Source organism: Drosophila ananassae (assembly GCF_017639315.1).
Source record: "Drosophila ananassae strain 14024-0371.13 chromosome Y unlocalized genomic scaffold, ASM1763931v2 tig00000060, whole genome shotgun sequence".
Taxonomy (NCBI): Eukaryota; Metazoa; Arthropoda; class Insecta; order Diptera; family Drosophilidae; genus Drosophila; species Drosophila ananassae.
Genome location: NW_025319051.1, coordinates 690,794 through 713,386, shown reverse-complemented (window position 1 = coordinate 713,386; position 22,593 = coordinate 690,794). Strand labels below are relative to the sequence as shown.

The window sequence follows — 22,593 nt, the reverse complement described above, 5'->3', positions numbered from 1 at the left end:
ACCTATAAGCCTACTTTCATGCTTATCTAAACTCTTTGAGAAATGCATTCTGACTCGAATAAACACATACCTAAGGATCCAGGAAGGAATCCCGTCACATCAGTTTTGGTTTCGTGAAAAGCACGGTACAATTGAGCAGGTCAACCGGATAACAGCAGAAACTCGGAATGCATTCGAAAAACGCGAGTACTGTACCGCAATATTTCTAGATGTCTCTCAAGCATTTGATAGGGTCTGGCTAGAAGGTCTAATGTACAAAATCAAGACAATGCTCCCTTGTAATACCCACAAGCTTTTAGAGTCTTACCTCTACGACAGAAAATTTGCTGTGAGGTGCAACACTGATATATCTGACGAATTCACTGTTGGAGCTGGAGTTCCTCAAGGAAGCGTACTCGGACCAACATTATATGTTCTCTACACAGCAGACATCCCGACAAGCACACGATTAACAACATCTACGTTTGCTGATGATACAGCTATTCTTAGCCGCTCAAAATGCCCGATGCAAGCAACTGCGCAGCTAGCTCTTCATCTGGTGGATGTTGAAAAATGGCTATCAGACTGGCGAATTAAAGTAAACGAACAAAAATGCAAGCACGTTACGTTCACCTTGAATAGGCAAAACTGCCCGCCCCTTACGCTAAACAACACCCTACTCCCGCAAGCAAACGAGGTAACATATCTAGGAGTACACCTCGATAGAAGACTCACATGGCGTCGGCACATAGAAGCTAAAAGAACCCACCTAAAGCTAAAAGCCAGCAGCCTTCATTGGCTTATCAACGCTCGGTCTCCCCTTTGCCTTGAATATAAAGTCCTGCTGTATAACTCGGTACTTAAACCTATATGGATGTACGGCTCCCAGTTATGGGGGAATGCCAGCAATAGCAATATTGACATAGTCCAGCGAGCTCAGTCGAAGATCTTGAGAACAATCACCGGGGCACCTTGGTACGTTCGCAACGAAAACATACATCGCGACTTAAACATTCTTCCAGTCAAAGATGTGATCGCAGAACAGAAGGAAAAGTACTTTAGCAAGCTATTGTCGCACCCTAACCACCTGGCGAGAGGTCTAACAAGGTTGAGTAACCAATCACGACTTCGTCGGAATGACCTACCCACCCAGCGACCGTCTTGAGGAACGTGCAACCAGAATGCAGTCTTAGTCTACTGTTAGTTAAATGTTAATGTTAAGATTTGAAAACTTATTGTTAGTCTCAAAATTAAGAGAAGATCCAATAAATAAAAGCAAAGTTTAATAAAAAAAAAAAAAAAAATGTTTTGGGTTGCGCCTTGCTAGCACTTATTCTATTCCGCCTCTCCCAGTTTCGCAAGCCATTTTTTGTTATTTGTAGCGCATGCGCTTTGGGAGCTTTGGTAAAGCTTCTGCGTCCAAGCTTAGTTATGCACTTGTATGCAAACAAAAGTTTGAGTTTGAGCTAAAATGGTTTCATTCGGCTTGTACTCTCCTCAAATTGCGTAATGAGCCTGGAGCCGAAGCTAGTGAAGTCCTTAAATCTAAAGATAAAACATGGTATGATCTACTGATTTCAATAAAAAACAAAAATCTTCCATTGGGAAATGTTTGAGGAGAAATCATAGAAGCACAAAAATAAATGTAAAAAATTGGATATTACAACTTGTTGAGCTATTAATAGTTTTTAATAGTAGCCGAATAACTATACGCGTTTCAAATTATAGTTTAAATATATTTATTTTGAGCTCAATTTAACCCTAATATATGCGGCTCCAATCAACTCCAAAACACAACAAACGCCAAACCAAGAGCTTGCGCAGAAGCTCAACCAAAGCTCCCCAAAGCGCATACGCTACAAATAACAATAAAGCGCATGCGAAACTGGGGACAAAATAGAGACGAAACATGCTGATAACAACAGCTGCAGCTTAGAATATTATTATTATTTTATATGCAATCTTTGGTGGCTGCTTGGCCCAACATCCTCCCCCCATTGAAGGGTGGGCCTTCAATAAGAATTTTGGAAGGGGCAGCAGTCACATTATTGCAGAGGTTATTCCATGGGTTGTCCTCCCTACCACAGAGCGCCGACACATGCCGTGATAGTCCACCGTGGCCAGAAAACACCCAGCCAAATCGAGTGTTTTGAGCCCGTGACCTAACTGGATTTGGCCAGCCGACAACAGGTCAAAGAATAAGCCGGCTCCAATCAGCAGGTCCACTCGCTGCGTTTTGTGGAAGTTGGGGTCAGCTAGGTCCATATTGCCAGGAATCTTCCAGCCCGAAGCATCTATGTCCTGGCTAGGCTGATAGTCCGTTATATGTGAAGCTACAATAGCCTCAATTTCCACTGAATATGTGCTAAGGCGGGACTTCAAGCACACATTAACGGATGCTCCATCTGTTTCAAATCCAGCGCCGCCGAAACAGGCCACCGTTGTGGAGCATTTGGAGCGGCCAAGCCGAAGTTCATTCGCCAGCCGCGACGAGATGAGATGCACTTGTGAACCGGAATCCAACAACGCTCGGCAAGGCAGGAAGGTTCCAGATCGACCACGAACGAGTACATTTGCTGTTGGCAGGAGCACTAGCTCAGCATTGCGATCCTGGGTCACAACAGTGTTAATTGAGCGGGATGGGTTCGCACCAGCAACTGCACCGATGGGACGTGAGACTCGTGCGGGTGAAACCTGCCCGCGAGGGTGCAACAGAATATGATGACGGTGATTGCAAGTCATCCTCCAGACAAACAAAACAGCGAGCCCGACGCCGCACTTCGTCGTACCGTTCCTCAATTGGCAAAGCACTGAACTTTGGACAAGCAGGAAGCTCGTGAGCCGAAGCACCACACAGGGCGCATAGAGCCGGACTGGCGTTAATAACCATGCACGAGGATCGGTTATTGGAGGATCTACCTCGGCCTACTTGGTTAACTGGCGAATACGCCAAAGAAAAGTCAACGCTTTCGAGAGTCCGGCACCTTTGCTCTAAGAATCGTGCCATAGACTCCCAAGTTGGCAGGCTATCATCAGTGTTTTCTGCCAGAGAGTCTTCCCATTTGGCCTTTGTGGCAGGGTCCAGCTTTTGAAAAATGATCTGGATGAGGAGGCATCCTTGAATTTCGGCCGACGTTCCAGAACTCATAAGGGCCCGCATATGTCCATTGAAGCGGTCAGCTAATTCTCGAAGAGTAGCAACGGATCCCGGCTCAACTACCCTTAACTGCAGGATCTCGTTGATGTGAGCCTGGAAGATTAAGCGACGGTTGCTGAAACGGTTGCGCAAAAGGTCGAGGGCAACATCATAGTTAGCGTCGGTAATCTCAAGCGCCCTCACAGTCTCCAGGGCTGAGTCCCGCAGGCAGGAAATTAGCCACCTGAGCTTCTCCATCTTGGTCAAGTGCGGGTGGCTGTCAATGGTTGTCCGAAATAGGGCACAGAAATCCGGCCACTCGGCATAGCCGCCGCTAAACGTTGGCATTGGCAACGGGGGCAATGAGGGAGCAGGCCTATATGGAGCGTTTGAAATCCCAGCACCATTGGTAGCATCCAACAGCGTAGAGTGAGCAGCAACCCGCATAGAACGCTTGGCAACCTCCACCTGGATGTCAACGTGCACGTCCGTAGCCAGCTGAGAGAAACGCCAATATAAATCGCTGCCGATCTCGCTGTAGTTTAACTCCTCCAATTCCTCCTGCAGCATTGTGAAACGGTCGCGCAGACGCTTCTCCATAGACTCGAGGGTCAGAATGGTTAAATCGTCGGTCTGCATCGCAGCCTTGACCTTCCGATGCAGTACCTCCATTTCCTGACATGTTACCTCTGCGCGTCTCCGCAACATCCTTTCCCGGCTTGACGCAGCAGATGCAGTAGCTTCAGCTCTAGATTCCATTGTGCAATTAAATTAAAATGCAACTTTGCGACAACAAAAACAACAACGGTATTTTAGTGGCACTTTTAATGCTGATCACAAGAATTGAACGGGATGATTATCACGTCGGGGTCACCAATTATTGAGCTATTAATAGTTTTTAATAGTAGCCGAATAACTATACGCGTTTCAAATTATAGTTTCAATATATTTATTTTGGGCTCAATTTAACCCTAATATATGCGGCTCCAATCAACTCCAAAACACAACAAACGCCAAACCAAGAGCTTGCGCAGAAGCTCAACCAAAGCTCCCCAAAGCGCATACGCTACAAATAACAATAAAGCGCATGCGAAACTGGGGACAAAATAGAGACGAAACATGCTGATAACAACAGCTGCAGCTTAGAATATTATTATTATTTTATATGCAATCTTTGGTGGCTGCTTGGCCCAACATGATGAGTATTCCAAAGATATGGAAACTGCTAGGTGCCATTCTTATACCCTTGCAGAGGGTATTATAATTTTGGTCAAAAGTGTGCAACGCAGTGAAGGAGACATCTCCGACCCTATAAAGTATATATATTCTTGATTAGGATCACCTCCTGAGTCGATATGAGCATGCCCGTCTGCCTGTTTCTACGCAAGCTAGCCTCTGAGTTTTAAAGCTATCGAGTTGAATCTTTGCACACACCCTTCTTTTCTTTGCAGGCAGTATATAAGTCGGAACGGCCGGGATCGGTTGACTATATCCTATAGCTGCCATATAACTGATTGATCGGAAATGTCATAACTTCGTTGTTTTTCAAGTTAGAAGGATGGGACTTCTATGGATTCTAATTTGGGCGAACGTATACGATCTGCCAATTTTCATAAGGATCGGCCGTCTATATCGTATAGCTGCCATATAACTGATTGATCGGAAATGCCATAACTTGGTAGTTTTTCAAGTTAGAAGGATTGGATTTTCGATGGGTTCCTCTTTGGACAAAATAATTCGATAAGCCAAATTTCATAAGGATCGACTATAACGGATCGTAATAGATCTAATAATATAAGATGCATGGCGGCAACTAGCGGACTGCAACTCAACTGAAAGGGTATATAAACTTCGGCTCCGCCCGAAGTTAGCTTTTCTTTCTTCTTTAATTTGAGTTGGTATACATAAATTTCAAAAATGATATGTACTAAAAATTAAGATGATCAACGCAATTACACGGCCTAAATAATTCAATATATAGTAAAAAATTTGATGAATTTCTTCTTTTAGGTGTATCGCGGAAACTGTGGGTGATGGAACCTATGTTTTCGGAAGTTTGGTTCAGGGGACCCTAAAGGTTATAGAGCATTTTAAACTTTTCGTGGAAGAAAAACAAAATTGGAAGTTGTCGGCCGGTGTTATCAATATTCTAATCGGTGGCTGCTTAGCCCAACATCCTCCCCCTCTTGAAGGTTGGCCCTTCAATAACAATTCTAGAAGGGCAGCAGACACATCTTTGCAATGGATTATTTCACGGGTTTTGCAGCTGCATTAAGACGACTTAATTAGTAGCATTTGTCTCATCTAGGAATCTTGCAGGACGAACAAGTCAAACCAACTTCTTCCAAACCTTAAACCATGCATTGCTCCCCCCAATAGACCAAGGAGCACAGGGGGTCTGGAACGATGATTCTCCTTCTGCATCGGGAAATCCAGCTTACATTACCAGGCGATTTATTGGCATCAGTTGAGGTTAACAGTCTGCTGATCGAAACTTTCAAGCTGTTTTCCCGTGGCGCATTTAGGCGTATCGTGAAAGCAGTCGTGAGGAATATTCCATTTCGAAATATCGATTTTAAGTCTGGGCTGACAGTCCGCAATGTGAGAAACTATGTCAACAACATCGGTGGAAACCAAGTCTCGTTCTTGTGGGGCATTGGTAGGGCTGGGCAGCTGCCCAGCCCTGGGCTGACAGTCCGCAATGTGAGAAACTATGTCAACAACATCGGTGGAAACCAAGTCTCGTTCTTGTGGGGCATTGGTAGGGCTGGGCAGCTGCCCGCAAAGGTGAAACAAAGAATGATGACGGCGATTGCACGTTGGGCAACGAGAAGCTGAACACTCGTGTGCAAAATGGTCATCCAGCGATTCAGCCGTCGCACTTCGACGTACAGTTGACTAATTGGCAAGGCAATAAACCTTGGACAAGAAGGAAGCACGTGCGCCAAACACCACACAAGGCGCATAGAGCAGGACGGTCATTAAAACCCATGCACGAAGATCGGTTATTGGTAGATCTACATCGGCCTACTTGGTTAGCTGGTGGATACGCAACCAAAGAAAAGTCAACGCTTTCGAGAGTCCGTCACCTTTGCTCTAAGAATCGTGCCATAGATTCTCAAGATGGATCTCGGCAGCTGATCCGGAACTCATGAGAGCTCGCATATGCCCATTGAACCGATTCGATAGCTCCCACAAAGTAGCAATAGACCCTCGACCACACGAAGCTGCAGGATTTCATTAATGTGAGACTGGAACATTAAACGCCGGGCCACATCGTAGTTCGCGCCAGTAATTTCCAGAGCTCTTACCGTATCCAAGGCTGACTCCCGCGGTCTAATTTTTGTTGGGTGAGGATGGCTGTCAATCGTGGTCTTAAAAAGGGCCCAGAAATCCGGCCATTCGGCATAGCCGCTGCTAAATGTTGGCATCGGCAACGGTGGCAAGGTTGCTGGCTTGTATTGCATTTCAATGCCGTTCCAATTGAATTGTTTCTTTTTCGCATTTTCTAAACACAGTTGCGCTATCGTGGGCCGCAGCGTTCCCCCGCCGTACCTGCTCTCTCCTACGTCTTCCGAGCGCGGCCGCACTGGACCGCCCTGAACCGTTACGTTCCACTGTTTTCTTTTTCTCCTTCTTCCGTGCGCGCAGCCGTGCCGGTTCGTCCACCCCCGCTGCTGGCCCCTCATGCCGCCTATATTTCCAACGCATTTATTTCCTTCCGCAATTTCTAAACACAGCCGCGCTGGCCCGTCCGGAACCGTTACGTTCCACGCCGTCTCCACTTTTAACTTTGTCCGTGTGCGTAGCTGCGCCAACTTTCCTACCCCCCGCGGTTGCTCCTCTTGCCACCTGTCTTGGCGTGTGGGAGATTCAATCTCCTCACAGTACGTATGTGCCAAGAATTGAAAGAAGGGTGCAATATTCCTGCACAAGACGGATTTTAATTTATCTTTTCTCGACTTAAAATTTTTTTGGCAAACAACCTGCGGTTTTGGTTTCGGATCCTTTAATTCTGTCGCCACTTTCCTTGTACATAAATAAATATCCAGAGTGCATAGGTGAAGCGGGCCTGGTTTACCGACATGTTCCACATAAAGCCGGAAGGTCATGGAATCAGTGTGTACCGGGGAACATAGACGGCAGGTTCTGAAGGGGAACCACGACGCACAAACAGCGGGATATCTAGGCGGAAGGAAAACGATTGCAAGGGTAGTTGCAAGTTACTTCTGACCAGGGATGCAAAGGAACATAAAGAAAGTAACCAACTCAAACCAACTCAGATGCTGGCCGCAGGAAAAATGCTGACACATATCCCAGAGGAGCCATGGCCGGCGGTATGTGCGGATACGGTTCCAATGGTTCCAATGCCGAAAGTCACAACCGAGATGCCAGTAGCAGATTCAAAAAGATCCTTGAGGAGCTCGGATTACGCATTAATTCGGCATTAATTACTCGGCATTTACCGCACCCCAAACGCCACAGGAAAATCGTACAGACAGGGCAGGCCGGAACAGGACGGTCAAAACAAAGAAAGCATTATATTGCAAAGTGACATTGTGGACGGGAGCAGCACAAGCCACGTCCCCAGAGTGTTGGGCCAAGCAGCCACCAACAAAATCATTTAAAAATAATCATAGTATGTTATATTAAGCTGCAGCTGTTATTATCAGCATTTATTCTTCTCTTTTTGTATCCTAGTTTCGCCAACACTTTATTGTTATTTGTAGCGCATGCGCTTTTGGGAACTTTGATGAAGCTTCTGCGCAAGCTCTTAGTTATGCGCTTGTTGTTATTTGGCTTTAATTGGAGCGGCATATATTAGGGTTAAATTGAAACCATAATAAATATTAAAAGTTGAACTAATCCTTGTCTACTTACTCGGCCGCTATTAAAAACTACATTTGGTAACATTTTGGTGGCCTCGACGTGATTTCATCCCGGTTGATTATTTGGATCATCATTTAAGGTGCTACTAAAAAACCGTTGTTAATTGCATAATGGAGTCTGGAGCTGAAGCTCCTGGATCTGCTGAGTCAAGTATCGAGAGGATGGTGCGGAGACGTGCAAAGGTGACGGAGGGAATGGAGGTCCTGCATCGGAAGGTCAAGGCTGCGATGCAGACCGACGACCGACGACTTTACCATTTTGACCCTCGAGTAAATGGAGTAGCATTGCGATAGATATTGGATCGATATTGGAAGCGATTTCTATTGGAAGTTTTCTCAGCTACGTCTACGGACGTGCACGTTGACATCCAGGTGGAGGTTGCCAAGCGTTCCATGAGAATTGCTGTAGACTCTACGTTTGTATGACTGTTTAGGACGACTATTGACAGTCATTCGCACTTCTCCAAGATGGAGACGCTCAGGTGGTTCATTTCAGCCCTGGAGACTGTGAGAGCACTGGAGATTACTGACGCTAACTAAGATGGTGCCCTTGATCTCTTGCGCAACCGTTTCAGTAACCGACGACTAATCTTCCAGGCTCACATCAACGAGATTCTGCAGCTAAGGGTGGTTGAGGCAGGATTTAGCCAATGCTGAGCTAGTTCTCCTGCCAACGGCCAATGTATTCGTTTGTGATCGATCTGGAGCCTTGCCGAATTTTATTGGATTCCGGTTCACAAGTGCACCTCATCCCGTCACGGTTGGCGAGTCAGCTTGAGCTTTACCGCTCCGAATTTCCTGCGGATGGAGCATCTGTTAATGTGTGCGTGAAGTCCTGCCTTAGCACGTATTCTGCGAAAATTGACGGTGTTTTAGCTTCTCACATGGCGTCGGCTCCGGACAAGAGGGAGGGACCTAAGGGTAATGACGTCGCGAGGACCAGGAGGACGATGGATCTTTGACGGCGCTTCGCTACAGTCGGTAAAAATGCCAGGAAAGGCATGAGGCGGATGCGCTTCTGGACTTGGCAAGAGCCAAGCAAAAATTTACCAAAGAAATGGTCGAGGAGGCGGCCCAGCGGTGGAGCTCGGCAGCGATGAAGGATCGTCCAGCGATGCTGAGAAGGGCGGCGCGCCGGAGATAGCAGCGGAACAGAGCCACCCCTGCGAAGGAGGCGATCGATGCGCGGATCCGACAAAAGCCGGAGCCACGACAGTGCCCATGACGGAAGTGGCAGCCAAATGGGTCACCCACCCCGCTCCCCTAGGATGATGCAGTGGAGGGGGACATGGAGCCATGAGCACGATGTCCATGGGTGTGGCTTGCCCCGAAGGCAAGGTCGAAATGGAAGCGGAAGACGTCATGCCCGGAGAAGGGCCTTTCTTAAGAGGTCCGACTCGGCAGGAGGCGGAGATGTGTTTGTCGCCAGAGCTTGTCGCCAGAGCTTGTCGCCAGAGCTTGTCGCCAGAGCTTGTCGCCAGAGCTGCGGCGCAAAGTGGAAGAAGAGGCCTGGCGACGGCGGTGGCAGGTGGGGATGGTTAGGCAAAAAAAATAAATATAAGGGGAAAAAAGGTTTTTTTTAAAAAACATTTGTCCAAAGGACCACCATTTGTCCAAAGCAATCGAAGGTTTCGCGGCGAAACTAACGCCGAGATACGAAGGGCCGTATAGAGTAATGAATTTCATTTTGCCTTTGATCGCCGTGCTACGTCACGTTGGCACGAAGAAAGAGAAAAGGGCACACGTAAGTGAGCTAATAGCCCAAGTAGAGGTATCGGCACCGCAGGCGTAGGACAGAAAAAAAGGAGAACATACAAATATATATTTATCAACAAAAATAGGAACACGCAGAACACATACACGAGAACGGAATTACGCGAAGAAACGGAGAAAGCAATAAGGAGGAGACCCACAACGGGAGCATGGAAGTGGACACAAGAACAGCAAGAACGGATCTATTCCAGACGGCAATAGATCCCGGTGGACACCGGCCGGCCTTTTTTTTCCCTTAACCCAAGCCAGTATGGACGCATTCAACACGCCCAGTATGGACGCATTCATCAGACACAACGCCGGTGGACTCCTCCGACGAGAGGGACCTGGAGATCCTGGACATGCCAGGATGGGACGTCCGGCGTATCCGGGCCACGAGGAGGATCCTCCGGGTGATGACCCAGGGGTCGAACGGAGTCCGAGGAATCCCGGTGGGCACGGCCACAGTCGAGGAGGAGGACCACCGGCCCAGCATGAAGCTAATGGCGCTGCGCAGGAGACGGAGGAGGAGCCAAGGTCGGAGGGAGGGGGACACAACCCTGCTGCTGGCAAGGGCCAGAAGAAGGTTGACCCCGGAGATGGCCAAGGAGGCTGTCCGACGAAGGAAGGTGGCGCCGGGGCGAGCTGCAATGCTCAAGAGAGCGGCGCGCCGGAGATGCCAGCAGAGCAGGGCCACCCGGCGGATCCGGTGGGCTATGAAGGAGTCGCTGGACGCAACGATCAGTAGGATGACGGGTCCACGGGAGCGGCCAAGCCGGAAGTGGCAGCCGGCGAGGCCACCCACCCCGCACCCCCAGGAGCACGAGGACCAGGAGCAATGGACGCGAGGTCCATGGTGATGACACGGTAATCATCCTGCCCAGAGAAAAGGCCGCCGAGGCCAATCCTAAGGAGGGCAGAGTCGGCGGGAGGCGGAGGGGCGGTGCAACAGCAGAACTGGCCGCCATAGCTGCAAAGGAAGGTGGAGGAAGAGACCACGAGAAGGAGGCGGAAGACGAGAAGGAGGCAGAAGGAGGGTTGTTGGAGCGTGGTCTGGCAAGGGGAGGGGGGGGGGGGAGAGTTTCCGGGTGCGCGGAGGCAAAAATGGGAAACGCGTCACTCGAAAACTGTAATATTGTCTCGCAAAAAAAAACGAAAATAAGCCCAACTTTAAACAATTGAATTAAAAAAAGGGGGCAGGGAAACAAAACAAAAACACACTGAAATCAAAGAAAAACAAGAAAGGAAAGCTAACTTCGGGCGGAGCCGAAGTTGATATACCCTTGCAGTTGAGTCGCAGTCCGCTAGGTGGCGCCACGCATCTTATATTATTAGATATATAGCGGATCGTATATAGTCGGCCGATCCTTATAAAATTTGGCATATCTTATTAAATTTGGCAAGAAATGAAAGCTAACTTCGGGCGGAGCCGAAGTTTGTATACCCTTGCAGTTCAGTCGCAGTCCGCTAGGTGGCGCCACCCATCTTATTTTATTAGATATATAGCGGATCGTTTATAGTCGGCCGATCCTTATGAAAATTGGCAGATCAGATTGTTTTCCCCAAAATAGAATATGTACCAAATCCCATCTTTCTAACTTAAAAAACACCAAAGTTATGCCAATTCCGATCGTTCTATGACAGCTATAGGATATAGTCGGCCGATCCTTATGAAATTTTGTACATAAGATATTTTGGTCAAATATAACATGTATGGAAAGTCCAACCCTCTATCCCTCCAACCCTCTATCTTAAAAAACAACGAAGTTATGGCATTTCCGATCAATCAGTTATATGGCAGCTATAGGATATAGTCGACCGATCCCGGCCGTTCCGACTTATATACTGCCACAAAGGAAAGAAGGATGTGTGCAAAGTTTCAACTCGATAGCTTTAAAACTGAGAGACTAATTTGCGTAGAAACAGACAGACGGACAGACGGACCGACGGACAGACGGACATGCTCATATCGACTCAGGAGGTGATCCTGATCAAGAATATATATACTTTATAGGGTCGGAGATGTCTCCTTCACTGCGTTGCACACTTTTGACCAAAATTATAATACCCTCTGCAAGGGTATAAATATTTAAAAAATATATATAACAAGAAAAATTATATAAGAAAAAAATGAAAAAATATGACAAGAAATTAAAAAAAAGGTATATTGTTGAGCTATCAGAGTTTTAATAGCGACCGAAATAATAAAGACTCCACAATTCGATTTCAATATTTTTCCGATCCCAACAAATCCCAACATAAACCTAAGAACTTGCGCAGAAGCTCCACGAAAGCTCCCAAAGTGCATGCGCTACAAAAGAACAACAAAGCGCGTGCGAATCTGGGAAAAACAAAGAATATGGAACAGCTGATAACGGGCAATTAGTGGACCGCTGCGGCTAGTTACACTGAGATACTTAAATAGAAATAATTATAATATTTGATACTGGCACAAGTCCCAACATCCTCCCCCCGTTATATTTCATCTTTCAACAAAATATCCTTAGGGGCATGGGACATCTTCATCACATAATATTGCTGATGATCTCAAAATCCCAAATTCTCAGTTTCAGGCTGCCGTCCAGAGATCCAGAGAGCGCTCGAGCCAGCCGTCAATAGAGTGGCGAGAGTGGAAGGAAACTTCTTTCCGAAATTGCGCGTCGGCGCACCTTTCGATTGCAGGACCGGGAGCCTTCACGGGTGGAGCAGCAGCCACCTTGGCAGCTGCAGACGGCGGCAGCAGCGATGCGGACGACCTCCCCCCATTGGAAGGGTGAAGCCTAGAGTCCAGAATGGAGTCAGACCTGGGCGCTGACTTAATCGGCAACGGTGAAAATAATCCAAATCCTGGGCCAGAAGAGGGATTGAGTACAGCAGCTTCAGAAAATCCATCGCAGACAACTGCCAGATGCGACGTTGAAATAGCGACCACGGGGGGAGCGGTGGATAGCAGGGGCACTGATGAGACGCAATTGGACACGTCCTGGCTATCGTGATCGTTGTTCAGGTTTCGCTCCAATTTCAAATCCTGAGAACTCGATTGGATGTCGCGGTCCAGCGAAGAATCCTGACTGCATAAGCGACAATTTTCCAACAGACCATCTTGCACCTTCACAACCGCTATGGTTGGTTCTGCCATTGACGAAGCAGTGGGACCATTGGTGCCGTCGAGACGCGTGGAGTGTGCAGGTACCCTCATGGAGTGCTTTGCCATTCCCACCTGAATGACAAAGCGCACATCAGCGGCAAGCTGGGAGAATTTCCAGCATAATTCACTTCCAACTTCAACAGAGCTCAATCGCTCTAACTTATCCTGGAATGTGGTAAATTTCTTGCGCAACAAAATTTCCAACGGCTCCAGTACCATGATGGTCAAATCTTCCTTCTGTTCTGCAGCCTTGACCTTATTATACAGGGCCTCCATCTCCTGGTAGGTCACCTCTGCTCTTCGCCGCAAAAGCCTTTCCTTGCTTGCAGGAACCGAGGCACCAGCTACGTCTCCAGACTCCATTATGCAATTTGTTTTTGTGCAAGGTGCAATGTAATGGAAACAACAGCAACAAGTTTTCCTTTTCAAGGTTTCCTTTAATCACTTTAATGATCACAAATCAATTAGAGCGCGATCACGTCGGGGTCACCAAACGTTGAGCTATCAGAGTTTTAATAGCGACCGAAATAATAAAGACTCCACAATTCGATTTCAATATTTTTCCGATCCCAACAAAACCGAATATACAAGTGCATAAACCTAAGAACTTGCGCAGAAGCTCCACTAAAGCTCCCAAAGTGCATGCGCTACAAAAGAACAACAAAGCGCGTGCGAATCTGGGAAAAACAAAGAATATGGAACAGCTGATAACGGGCAATTAGTGGACCGCTGCGGCTAGTTACACTGAGATACTTAAATAGAAATAATTATAATATTTGATACTGGCACAAGTCCCAACATCCTCCCCCCGTTATATTTCATCTTTCAACAAAAAATCCTTAGGGGCATGGGACATCTTCATCACATAATATTGCTGATGATCTCAAAATCCCAAATTCTCAGTTTCAGGCTGCCGTCCAGAGATCCAGAGAGCGCTCGAGCCAGCCGTCAATAGAGTGGCGAGAGTGGAAGGAAACTTCTTTCCGAAATTGCGCGTCGGCGCACCTTTCGATTGCAGGACCGGGAGCCTTCACGGGTGGAGCAGCAGCCACCTTGGCAGCTGCAGACGGCGGCAGCAGCGATGCGGACGACCTCCCCCCATTGGAAGGGTGAAGCCTAGAGTCCAGAATGGAGTCAGACCTGGGCGCTGACTTAATCGGCAACGGTGAAAATAATCCAAATCCTGGGCCAGAAGAGGGATTGAGTACAGCAGCTTCAGAAAATCCATCGCAGACAACTGCCAGATGCGACGTTGAAATAGCGACCACGGGGGGAGCGGTGGATAGCAGGGGCACTGATGAGACGCAATTGGACACGTCCTGGCTATCGTGATCGTTGTTCAGGTTTCGCTCCAATTTCAAATCCTGAGAACCCGATTGGATGTCGCGGTCCAGCGAAGAATCCTGACTGCATAAGCGACAATTTTCCAACAGACCATCTTGCACCTTCACAACCGCTATGGTTGGTTTTGCCATTGACGAAGCAGTGGGACCATTGGTGCCGTCGAGACGCGTGGAGTGTGCAGGTACCCTCATGGAGTGCTTTGCCATTCCCACCTGAATGACAAAGCGCACATCAGCGGCAAGCTGGGAGAATTTCCAGCATAATTCACTTCCAACTTCAACAGAGCTCAATCGCTCTAACTTATCCTGGAATGTGGTAAATTTCTTGCGCAACAAAATTTCCAACGGCTCCAGTACCATGATGGTCAAATCTTCCTTCTGTTCTGCAGCCTTGACCTTATTATACAGGGCTTCCATCTCCTGGTAGGTCACCTCTGCTCTTCGCCGCAAAAGCCTTTCCTTGCTTGCAGGAACCGAGGCACCAGCTACGTCTCCAGACTCCATTATGCAATTTGTTTTTGTGCAAGGTGCAATGTAATGGAAACAACAGCAACAAGTTTTCCTTTTCAAGGTTTCCTTTAATCACTTTAATGATCACAAATCAATTAGAGCGCGATCACGTCGGGGTCACCAAATGTTGAGCTATCAGAGTTTTAATAGCGACCGAAATAATAAAGACTCTACAATTCGATTTCAATATTTTTATTGGGTCAATTTAACCCCAAAATAACGGCAACGGCCGATCCCAACAAAACGGAATATGCATAAACCTAAGAGCTTGCGCAGAAGCTCCACCAAAGCTTCCAAAGTTTATGCACTACAAAAGAACAACAAATCGCAATCGAATCTGGGAGAAACAAGAAAATGGAACAGCTGATAACGGGCAATTAGTGGACCGCTGCGGCTAGTTACACTGAGAGACTTAAATAGAAATAATTATGATATTTGATGCTGGCACAAGTCCCAACATTTTTTTTCCTTTATTGAGAAGAATATAAACAAAAAAAAACAAAATATGGAAAAAAAATGTATTTAAAGGGAAGCATAAGGGTCCGGAGGAAGAAGAAAAGAAAAAAAAATATATAAAAAATATATACACAACAGCATAAGGGGGGAGAAGTGGGGAGGTGAATAGGGCTATCCACGGCAAAAAAAAGGAAGAAACAAAAAAAGATGAACAAAACAAAAACAAACATGAAGCTGGAACCAGGAAGCTTCTGTCGTTCCGGAAGATGGGGAAAGTGTGAGGAGATTAGATCTCCTACACGCCAAGACTGGTGGCAAGGGGGGCAGCAGCAAGGGGGGGAACAGGCAAGCGAGCACGAAGGCGTCATACGGGCCAGCGCGGCAGTGTTTAATAAGAACGGAAGAGAAGAAATGTGAGTACAGACGGCATGCGGGGGCAGCAGCAGGGGCGGAGGAACCAGCAAGGCGTCGCGCACAGAAGAATGAGAAAAAGGAATCACCGTGGAACGTAACGGTCCCGGGCGGGCCTCCGCGGCCGCGCTCGAATATTATAGGAGAGAGCGGGAACGGCGGAAATGAAGCGCCCCACGATTGCGCAGCTGTGTTTAGAAGAATGCAGAAAACACAGAAATGCATTTGGAATGACCAAGGGGGGCGCAGGGGTATCTGGACGAAGTCCGATGGCCAAGTCGTGACTGGCGCTCGCCAAACGGGCATCCCGCGGTAGGAAATGAAGTGCGTGGCGCACTCCCATCTGCGGAAAACCATCATTCCGATTTACTTTGGCGTGGTCGCTTTTATCACCCAGCGGAGCGAGTATAAATATGCTTGGCGCTCGGAAAAAGAAGGTACTTAGGCGCAAGCTTACCGGCTAGGGAAGATCTTACCCAGAGAGAAATCTTACCCAGAGAAATTCTGGTTGAAAAAAAATTTCGCTTGCTTTTTGCTTTGCTTTTGGTTTTTGTTTTTGTTTTTCCATCCCCATTGATTTTTACTTAATTCGAAATGCGTTGTTTGTCATATTTATTTATTATTCATTATATTTATTATTTATTACTCTTATTTATCTTTAACTTAACATAAAAAGCTATAAATAAAACTGAAAAGAAAAAAAAAAGAAATAACAAAAAGCTGAAAATAAATTTAAAATAAAAACAAATTATTTAAGATTTTTACAAATAAAGATATTGGGACGTCCAAATTACTAGTACAGCCAGAACTGAAAATATTTGCACACTAATTACGCGAGATATTTTTTTTTGCTGCCATCAGTTAATGTAAAAACACAAATTTCTTATTTAAATAATATTTTTCATTAAATATTGAGCTATGTTAAAATTTTGTACTTCAATAAAATTATTATCGAACATAAATTGGTAAACTTAAATAATATACGTTGAATTGTTCATGAAATAATATTTTCTAAGTTAAAAGTTCCACCCACAAAGTCCTAAGCGAGATGAAAATTTTCCAGTTTTTTCCAGATTTTCGAGAAGTTTTTTGAGAGCAAAGTCTATGTTGAGAGAAAAAATGTTCTCTCTCCACTTGGGGTGGGTGAGAACATGCTACGAAAGATGCCTGCCGGAATGCACCGAAATAACTATACGGATCGAAGGCCCAAGTGGTGCAAACGGGGGGGGCAAATAAAGAAAGCCCGCCGATAGAAATGCGGCGGGAATTGCAGAAAGTTAACGGTGAGAGCAGTGGAGCGAAGGCTTATAAAAGAAGGGCCCCTGGAGCAAATCGAGACCGAGTCTTTTAGGGAAGCTGGAAGAGTTGAGTGAAAGACCTCCTGTGGCCCCGTGGGTAAGTCTGACATTCAATTCGAGGTGTGATCCTGTAAAGCGAGGGGTAGCCAGCTAGGGAACTCAAGCTCAACAGTGAAACCAAACTGGGACAACCCGGGAGAGTCAATAAAATCCTGATCCATGCGCTGGGGCGTATGCACAGCTTATCACCTGGAGTTAAAGGAGACGCGACGCCAAAACCTCTGGTCTGCCATAGATCCAGCGGAGCGTATGCACGCAGGTGTTTGGAGGCGAGTGGCGAACGCAATCGGGGGCGTGTCCTGCGGGGTAGGTAGGCCCTTCGTGCCCTCATCCAGCCGCCAGTCACCGAGAAGCGCATCGTGCCCGGCGTATGCCTGGAAGGAGAACCTATCGGTCTGCTAACACGGATTAGGTGCCGGCCCCGGCGAAAGGGCATTCCCAGTGAGCCAAGTATACCGAAGGTTCACGGCACCCGCAAAGAAGAAGCAGCGACAGGATCAGCGAAGGAAGCAGCATTGGAGCGGCGACGACGAGGGAGCAGCGGCGTCGACGAGGGAACAGCGACGACGAGGGAGCAGCGATGACGAGGGAGCAGCGACGACAGCAGAGCAGCGACGACAACAACAACGACAGCACAAGCCCCGCAGCTGGAGCATGTGAGTCCAAACGGAGGGAACCGTGAGCCATTTCGGCGCAAGGCACCAAGACTACACGTCCTGCTGGGCGCAAGCATTGGGAGGGCGTGTGTATTGGCACCAACCCGGAGCGGGGATCGGGGATCGACGGGGAGGACGAGCGGCCGGTCGGCTCAGCCAAGCAGCAGATGATATTCACCCTTTTGTACATTTTTCGCAATAAAGGGGATATTTATTAAACAAAGAACCCTGTGTTATTTCTTGGCTCCGGCAATCACGTCGAATACATAAATTCGGTGGAACGTTCCCCCAAACTCTGTGAGCTAGCCGCGGCATTTGTTGCGAGCAAAAGCTAACAAAAACAGTTCTTTACAATATATTGGATCGATATCAGAAGCGATTTATATTAGAAGTTCTCTCAGCTGGCTACGGACGTGCACGTTGACATCTAGGTGGAGGTTGCCAAGCGTTCCATGAGAATTGCTGTAGACTCTACGCTTTTGGTATCAAAGGTGCTACTCCATACATGCCTGCTCCAACATTGCCTCCATTGCCGATGCCAACATTTAGCGGCAACTATGCCGGCTGGATTTCTGCGCCCTGTTTAGGACGACTATTGACAGTCATTCGCACTTGATCATGACGGAGACGCTCAGGTGGTTCATTTCAGCCCTGGAGACTGGGAGAGCGCTGGAGATTACTGATGCTAACTAAGATGGTGCCCTTGTTCTTTTGACATCAACCAGATTCTGCAGCTAAGGGGGGTTGACCCGGGATTTAGCCAATGCTGAGCTAATGCTGAGCCAATGTTGGCGAGTTCTGCGGAACCAAATGTTCTGCGGATGGAGCATCTGTTAATGTGTGCGTGAAGTCCTGCCTTAGCACGTATTCTGCGAAAATTGACGGTGTTTTAGCTTCTCACATGGCGTCGGCTCCGGACAAGAGGGAGGGACCTAAGGGTAATGACGTCGCGAGGACCAGGAGGACGATGGATCTTTGACGGCGCTTCGCTACAGTCGGTAAAAATGCCAGGAAAGGCATGAGGCGGATGCGCTTCTGGACTTGGCAAGAGCCAAGCAAAAATTTACCAAAGAAATGGTCGAGGAGGCGGCCCAGCGGTGGAGCTCGGCAGCGATGAAGGATCGTCCAGCGATGCTGAGAAGGGCGGCGCGCCGGAGATAGCAGCGGAGCAGAGCCACCCCTGAGAAGGAGGCGATCGATGCGCGGATCCGACAAAAGCCGGAGCCACGACAGTGTCCATGTGGGAAGTGGGTGCCACCGAGGCCACCCACCCCGCGCCTCTAGGATAATGCAGTGGAGGAGGACATGGAGCCATGGGCGCGATGTCCATGGGGGTGGCCAGCCCCGAAGGCAAGGTCGAAATTGGAGCGGAAGTCGTCGTGTCCGGAGAAGGCCCTTTCTTAGGAGGTCCGACTCGGCAGGAGGCGGAGAAGTGGTGCCGCTGGAGAGTTTGTCGCTAGAGCTGCGGCGCAAAGTGGAAGGAGAGGCCAGGCGACGGAGGAAGAAGACTCGCAGATGGGGCGTCGTCTGGCAGGTGGGCCTGGATGAGAAAAAAAATAAATATTGGGAGAAAAAACACAATAATAAAAAAAACCAACAAAAAAATATATCATGAAGAAACAAAAATATATATACACCAATAGATAGAAAATATATGAAAAAAATCATACCAAAAAGGATGAAGAAGAGCCAAAAGAAGAGTCGTTTTCTGTACGTATGTACAGGAATTTTTTCCTGATAGTAATAAATCTCTTCAGTGCATGCAGTCGGCGGTGGACAGATCCCTTACAAGCTCTTCGTCGTGAAACAGATGAAACCCCTGATGTGACATTTTATGGGGATCCTGTTGCGAACCTCTGACTTATAAAAGAAAGGACCGCAAAAATTAATTCCGGTTATATCAAAAACCTGATAACCTTTCTCTCTCTCCTTCGGAAGATCGTCCATTACATGCTCTAACAAACGAGGCTTAGTCCGAAAAAAATCTCACGCATTTATTTGTCTCCTTGAGTACAGTCATTCTTTCACCAATAATGAAATCGTATCATCGCCAATAACGCTGAAAAGCTTAATAAAGCATGCGAGCCCCCGGCTTAAGGTCATGAATGGTAATTTCTGTTTTCCTTCTTGAAAAAGGAATCAACGTTCCGGACCCCCTGCACTTGTTACGAGAACTCGATTGCCACATTGATCTATTGGGGGAGCAACGCTTGGTCAAAGGTTTGGAAGAAGTTTGTTTGCTTTTTCACCATGCGTGATTCCTAGATGGGACAAGTACTACTAATTAAAGAATGCAACTACGCAAGTCGTGGAATAATCCATTGCGAAGATGTGTCTGCTTAACTTCCAGAATTGTTATTGAAGGCCCATCCTTCAATGTCCCACAGGATGTTGAGAAAAGCACCACCAAATAAGCCGATTAGAATATTGATAATTTTTTCTGCTGCAGCGGCATTTGTTCTTTTCTGTCTGCCTCCCAGTTTTACATGCATTTTGTTGTTATTTGTATTTGAAATCTAATCCGATGTGCCAAATTTTTTAGGGATCGGCCTATAATATCGTATAACTTCCATATAACTGAACGATCGGAAATGGCACAACGTTTAGAACTTTTCCCTTCAATTTTATTTATGAAATCGCCATATGCAGGCCTCGTGGCGACATTTAAATTCGCTTACTCATTTCCAGCTCTTCTGCGAGTGTTTGCATGCGTCTAAAAGTTACGAGGTTAAACAATAAATCAATAAATCAAGCTACTAATCCTGCACACATTAATTTCCGGCTCTAGCTCGTCAGCGAATGGAGTGGTGTTCTTAGCGGTTATAGCTTACAGGTGTTTTAAGTTATCTGGAATTTATGAATTTTATTTGCGTTTCACATGCCCTGTGTTGTTATTGAGGCGCATGCGCTTTTGGGAGCGCGCCCAAGCTCTTCCGAAAATCTAATCCCATCTGCCAAATTTCATAAGGATCGGCCGACTATATCCAATAGCTGCCATATAAATGAACGATCGGAAATGGCACAACCTTGTTATTTTTAAAGATGCTTGGGGCTTTTTACAACATTTTCTTTAAAAAATTGATTTAATGGTTAAATTCTCATAAGGATCGGCCAAGTATACGATCCGATATATATATAATAATATAAGCGTTAACCAAACTGCCAAACGAAAACAAGGGAATATCAACTTCGGCTACGCCCGAAGTTAGCTTTCCTTCCTTTTTTTTTCTTTTTGAAATCAGTAGATTTACAGTTTGCTCATTTACAATTACGGTTTGTTAAACAACATTTTTTTCAATTAAGAAGAAGTAAACAGTTTTAATATCATACTTTCAATAAGTCGTGACTTAGAAACTTCAACTTTATTAAAGAAAATATTAGTAATAATTTATATTATACATACTATTTTCTACTACATATTAGCCTTCAACATCTGTACCAATAAGGTTAATCATATAAGAAACCTCTTGACGAGGTAAAGTACCGGTGACGAACCTGTATGTGAAGCCCAAAATATCTGATATCAATTTTAGTGACGAAAATATGCTATATAGGTGTACAAAATTGCATATAAAAAATATTCTTGTTCGACACGTGCAAGAAAAAAAACAAAAAAACTCAGTCACGTGCCGAACAAGAATATTTTTTATATGCAATTTTGTACACCTATATAGGATATTTTCGTCACTAAAATTGATAGCAGATATTTTGGGCTTCACATGCAGGTTCGTCACCGGTACTTTACCTCGTCAAGAGGTTTTTTATATAATATCAGTTGTTTTTTTTGTATATATTGATCTTCAATTATTTAAAATAGAACGCATAACATATAGAATATATATACATATATGGAAGTAACCTCTGGACAAGCATGATAAACATCAAAACTCTTTTTTTTTTAACTCTATAGATATTGACATTCAAGAAGGTGGAATAATTAAAAACATTTCCAAAGACGTAAAGAATTTTTTGATAGCTGAAGTTTTACGTATTTTTAATTTACAAAGGTTTTGGAATTTGGTTAGTTTAAAAATTTTAATTAAAAATTTGCCCAAAAATGTATTTAAAATCCAAAATTGTTTCGTAGTTGTGGGAAACCAAATTGTTTTAACAAGTTAACAGATGAGAGGCCTATTCTTATGAGAGTTCCACGATAAAATAAATTATAAAAAAAAACAAGAAAGGAAAGCTAACTTCAAGCGGAGCCGAAGTTGATATACCCTTGCAGTTAAGCAGAAGCTTATATTATTATTATATATATCGGATCCAATATAGTTGTCCGATCCTTATGAGAATTTCACCATCAACCAAATTTCTAATAAAAATATTGCAAAACAGCCCCAAGCATCTTTAAAAATAGATTGGTTGTGCCATTTCCAATCGTTCAGTTAGGCAAGTATAGGATATAGTTGGCCGATTCTTATGAAACATAGGATTAGATTGCCCAAAACGGAAACCATAGATAGTCCCATCATTCTAGCTTCAAAAACAACTAAGTTAAGCCAATTATCCTAATAAAATTTTGCAAATCGGATAAGATTGCCCAAAATGCAATCTGTACTAAGTCCCATCCTTCTAACTTATAAAAAAAACAAAGTTATGGCATATCCGATCAATCATATAATAAACATGTCTTATATCTAAAATAAATGCGCAAAGATAAAAAATTAAAAAAACTGGAAATTACGTTTTTCCAGTTTTTCTAGTTAAACCAATTGTTGAATGTAACAATTTATTTTGGGTGTGCGATATAAAATAATAAATATTAGAAAAGTATTGGCGGAGTTAGTTTGCCTGGTTTTTTTTTTAGCTTGTAATCCATGATTTGGCCCAAAACGGTGGTGGCTGTAATTTAAGTAAAGCAGAGTTTTATTTATATGCATTATATGCTCAGTGGGGGCATATGCATATAAAGCTTTCTACTCATACAATTTTGCATTCTTCTCATTGAGACA

At 45.7% G+C, this 22,593-nt stretch overlaps 1 protein-coding gene across 1 annotated transcript; it reads left to right on the top strand.

Moving 5' to 3' along the window:
- The first annotated feature begins 10,027 nt into the window (after positions 1-10,027).
- On the top strand, positions 10,028-18,187 carry LOC116655678 (circumsporozoite protein-like). The gene is made up of 3 exons (XM_032453544.2): positions 10,028-10,500; positions 10,575-10,793; positions 18,130-18,187. Exons 1-3 carry the CDS (start codon positions 10,028-10,030, stop codon positions 18,185-18,187), a joined length of 750 nt encoding a protein of 249 aa, XP_032309435.2.
- The last annotated feature ends 4,406 nt before the right edge of the window (positions 18,188-22,593 follow it).

Excerpts from the sequence above, each read along its gene's own strand:
- LOC116655678 (XM_032453544.2), top strand. The coding sequence starts at position 10,028 with ATGGACGCATTCAACACGCCCAGTATGGACGCATTCATCAGACACAAC. Across the intron at positions 10,501-10,574 it reads GTCGCTGGACGCAACGATCA|GAGCACGAGGACCAGGAGCA; the intron begins GTAGGATGACGG and ends CCGCACCCCCAG. Across the intron at positions 10,794-18,129 it reads GAGAAGGAGGCAGAAGGAGG|GTGCTACTCCATACATGCCT; the intron begins GTTGTTGGAGCG and ends TTGGTATCAAAG.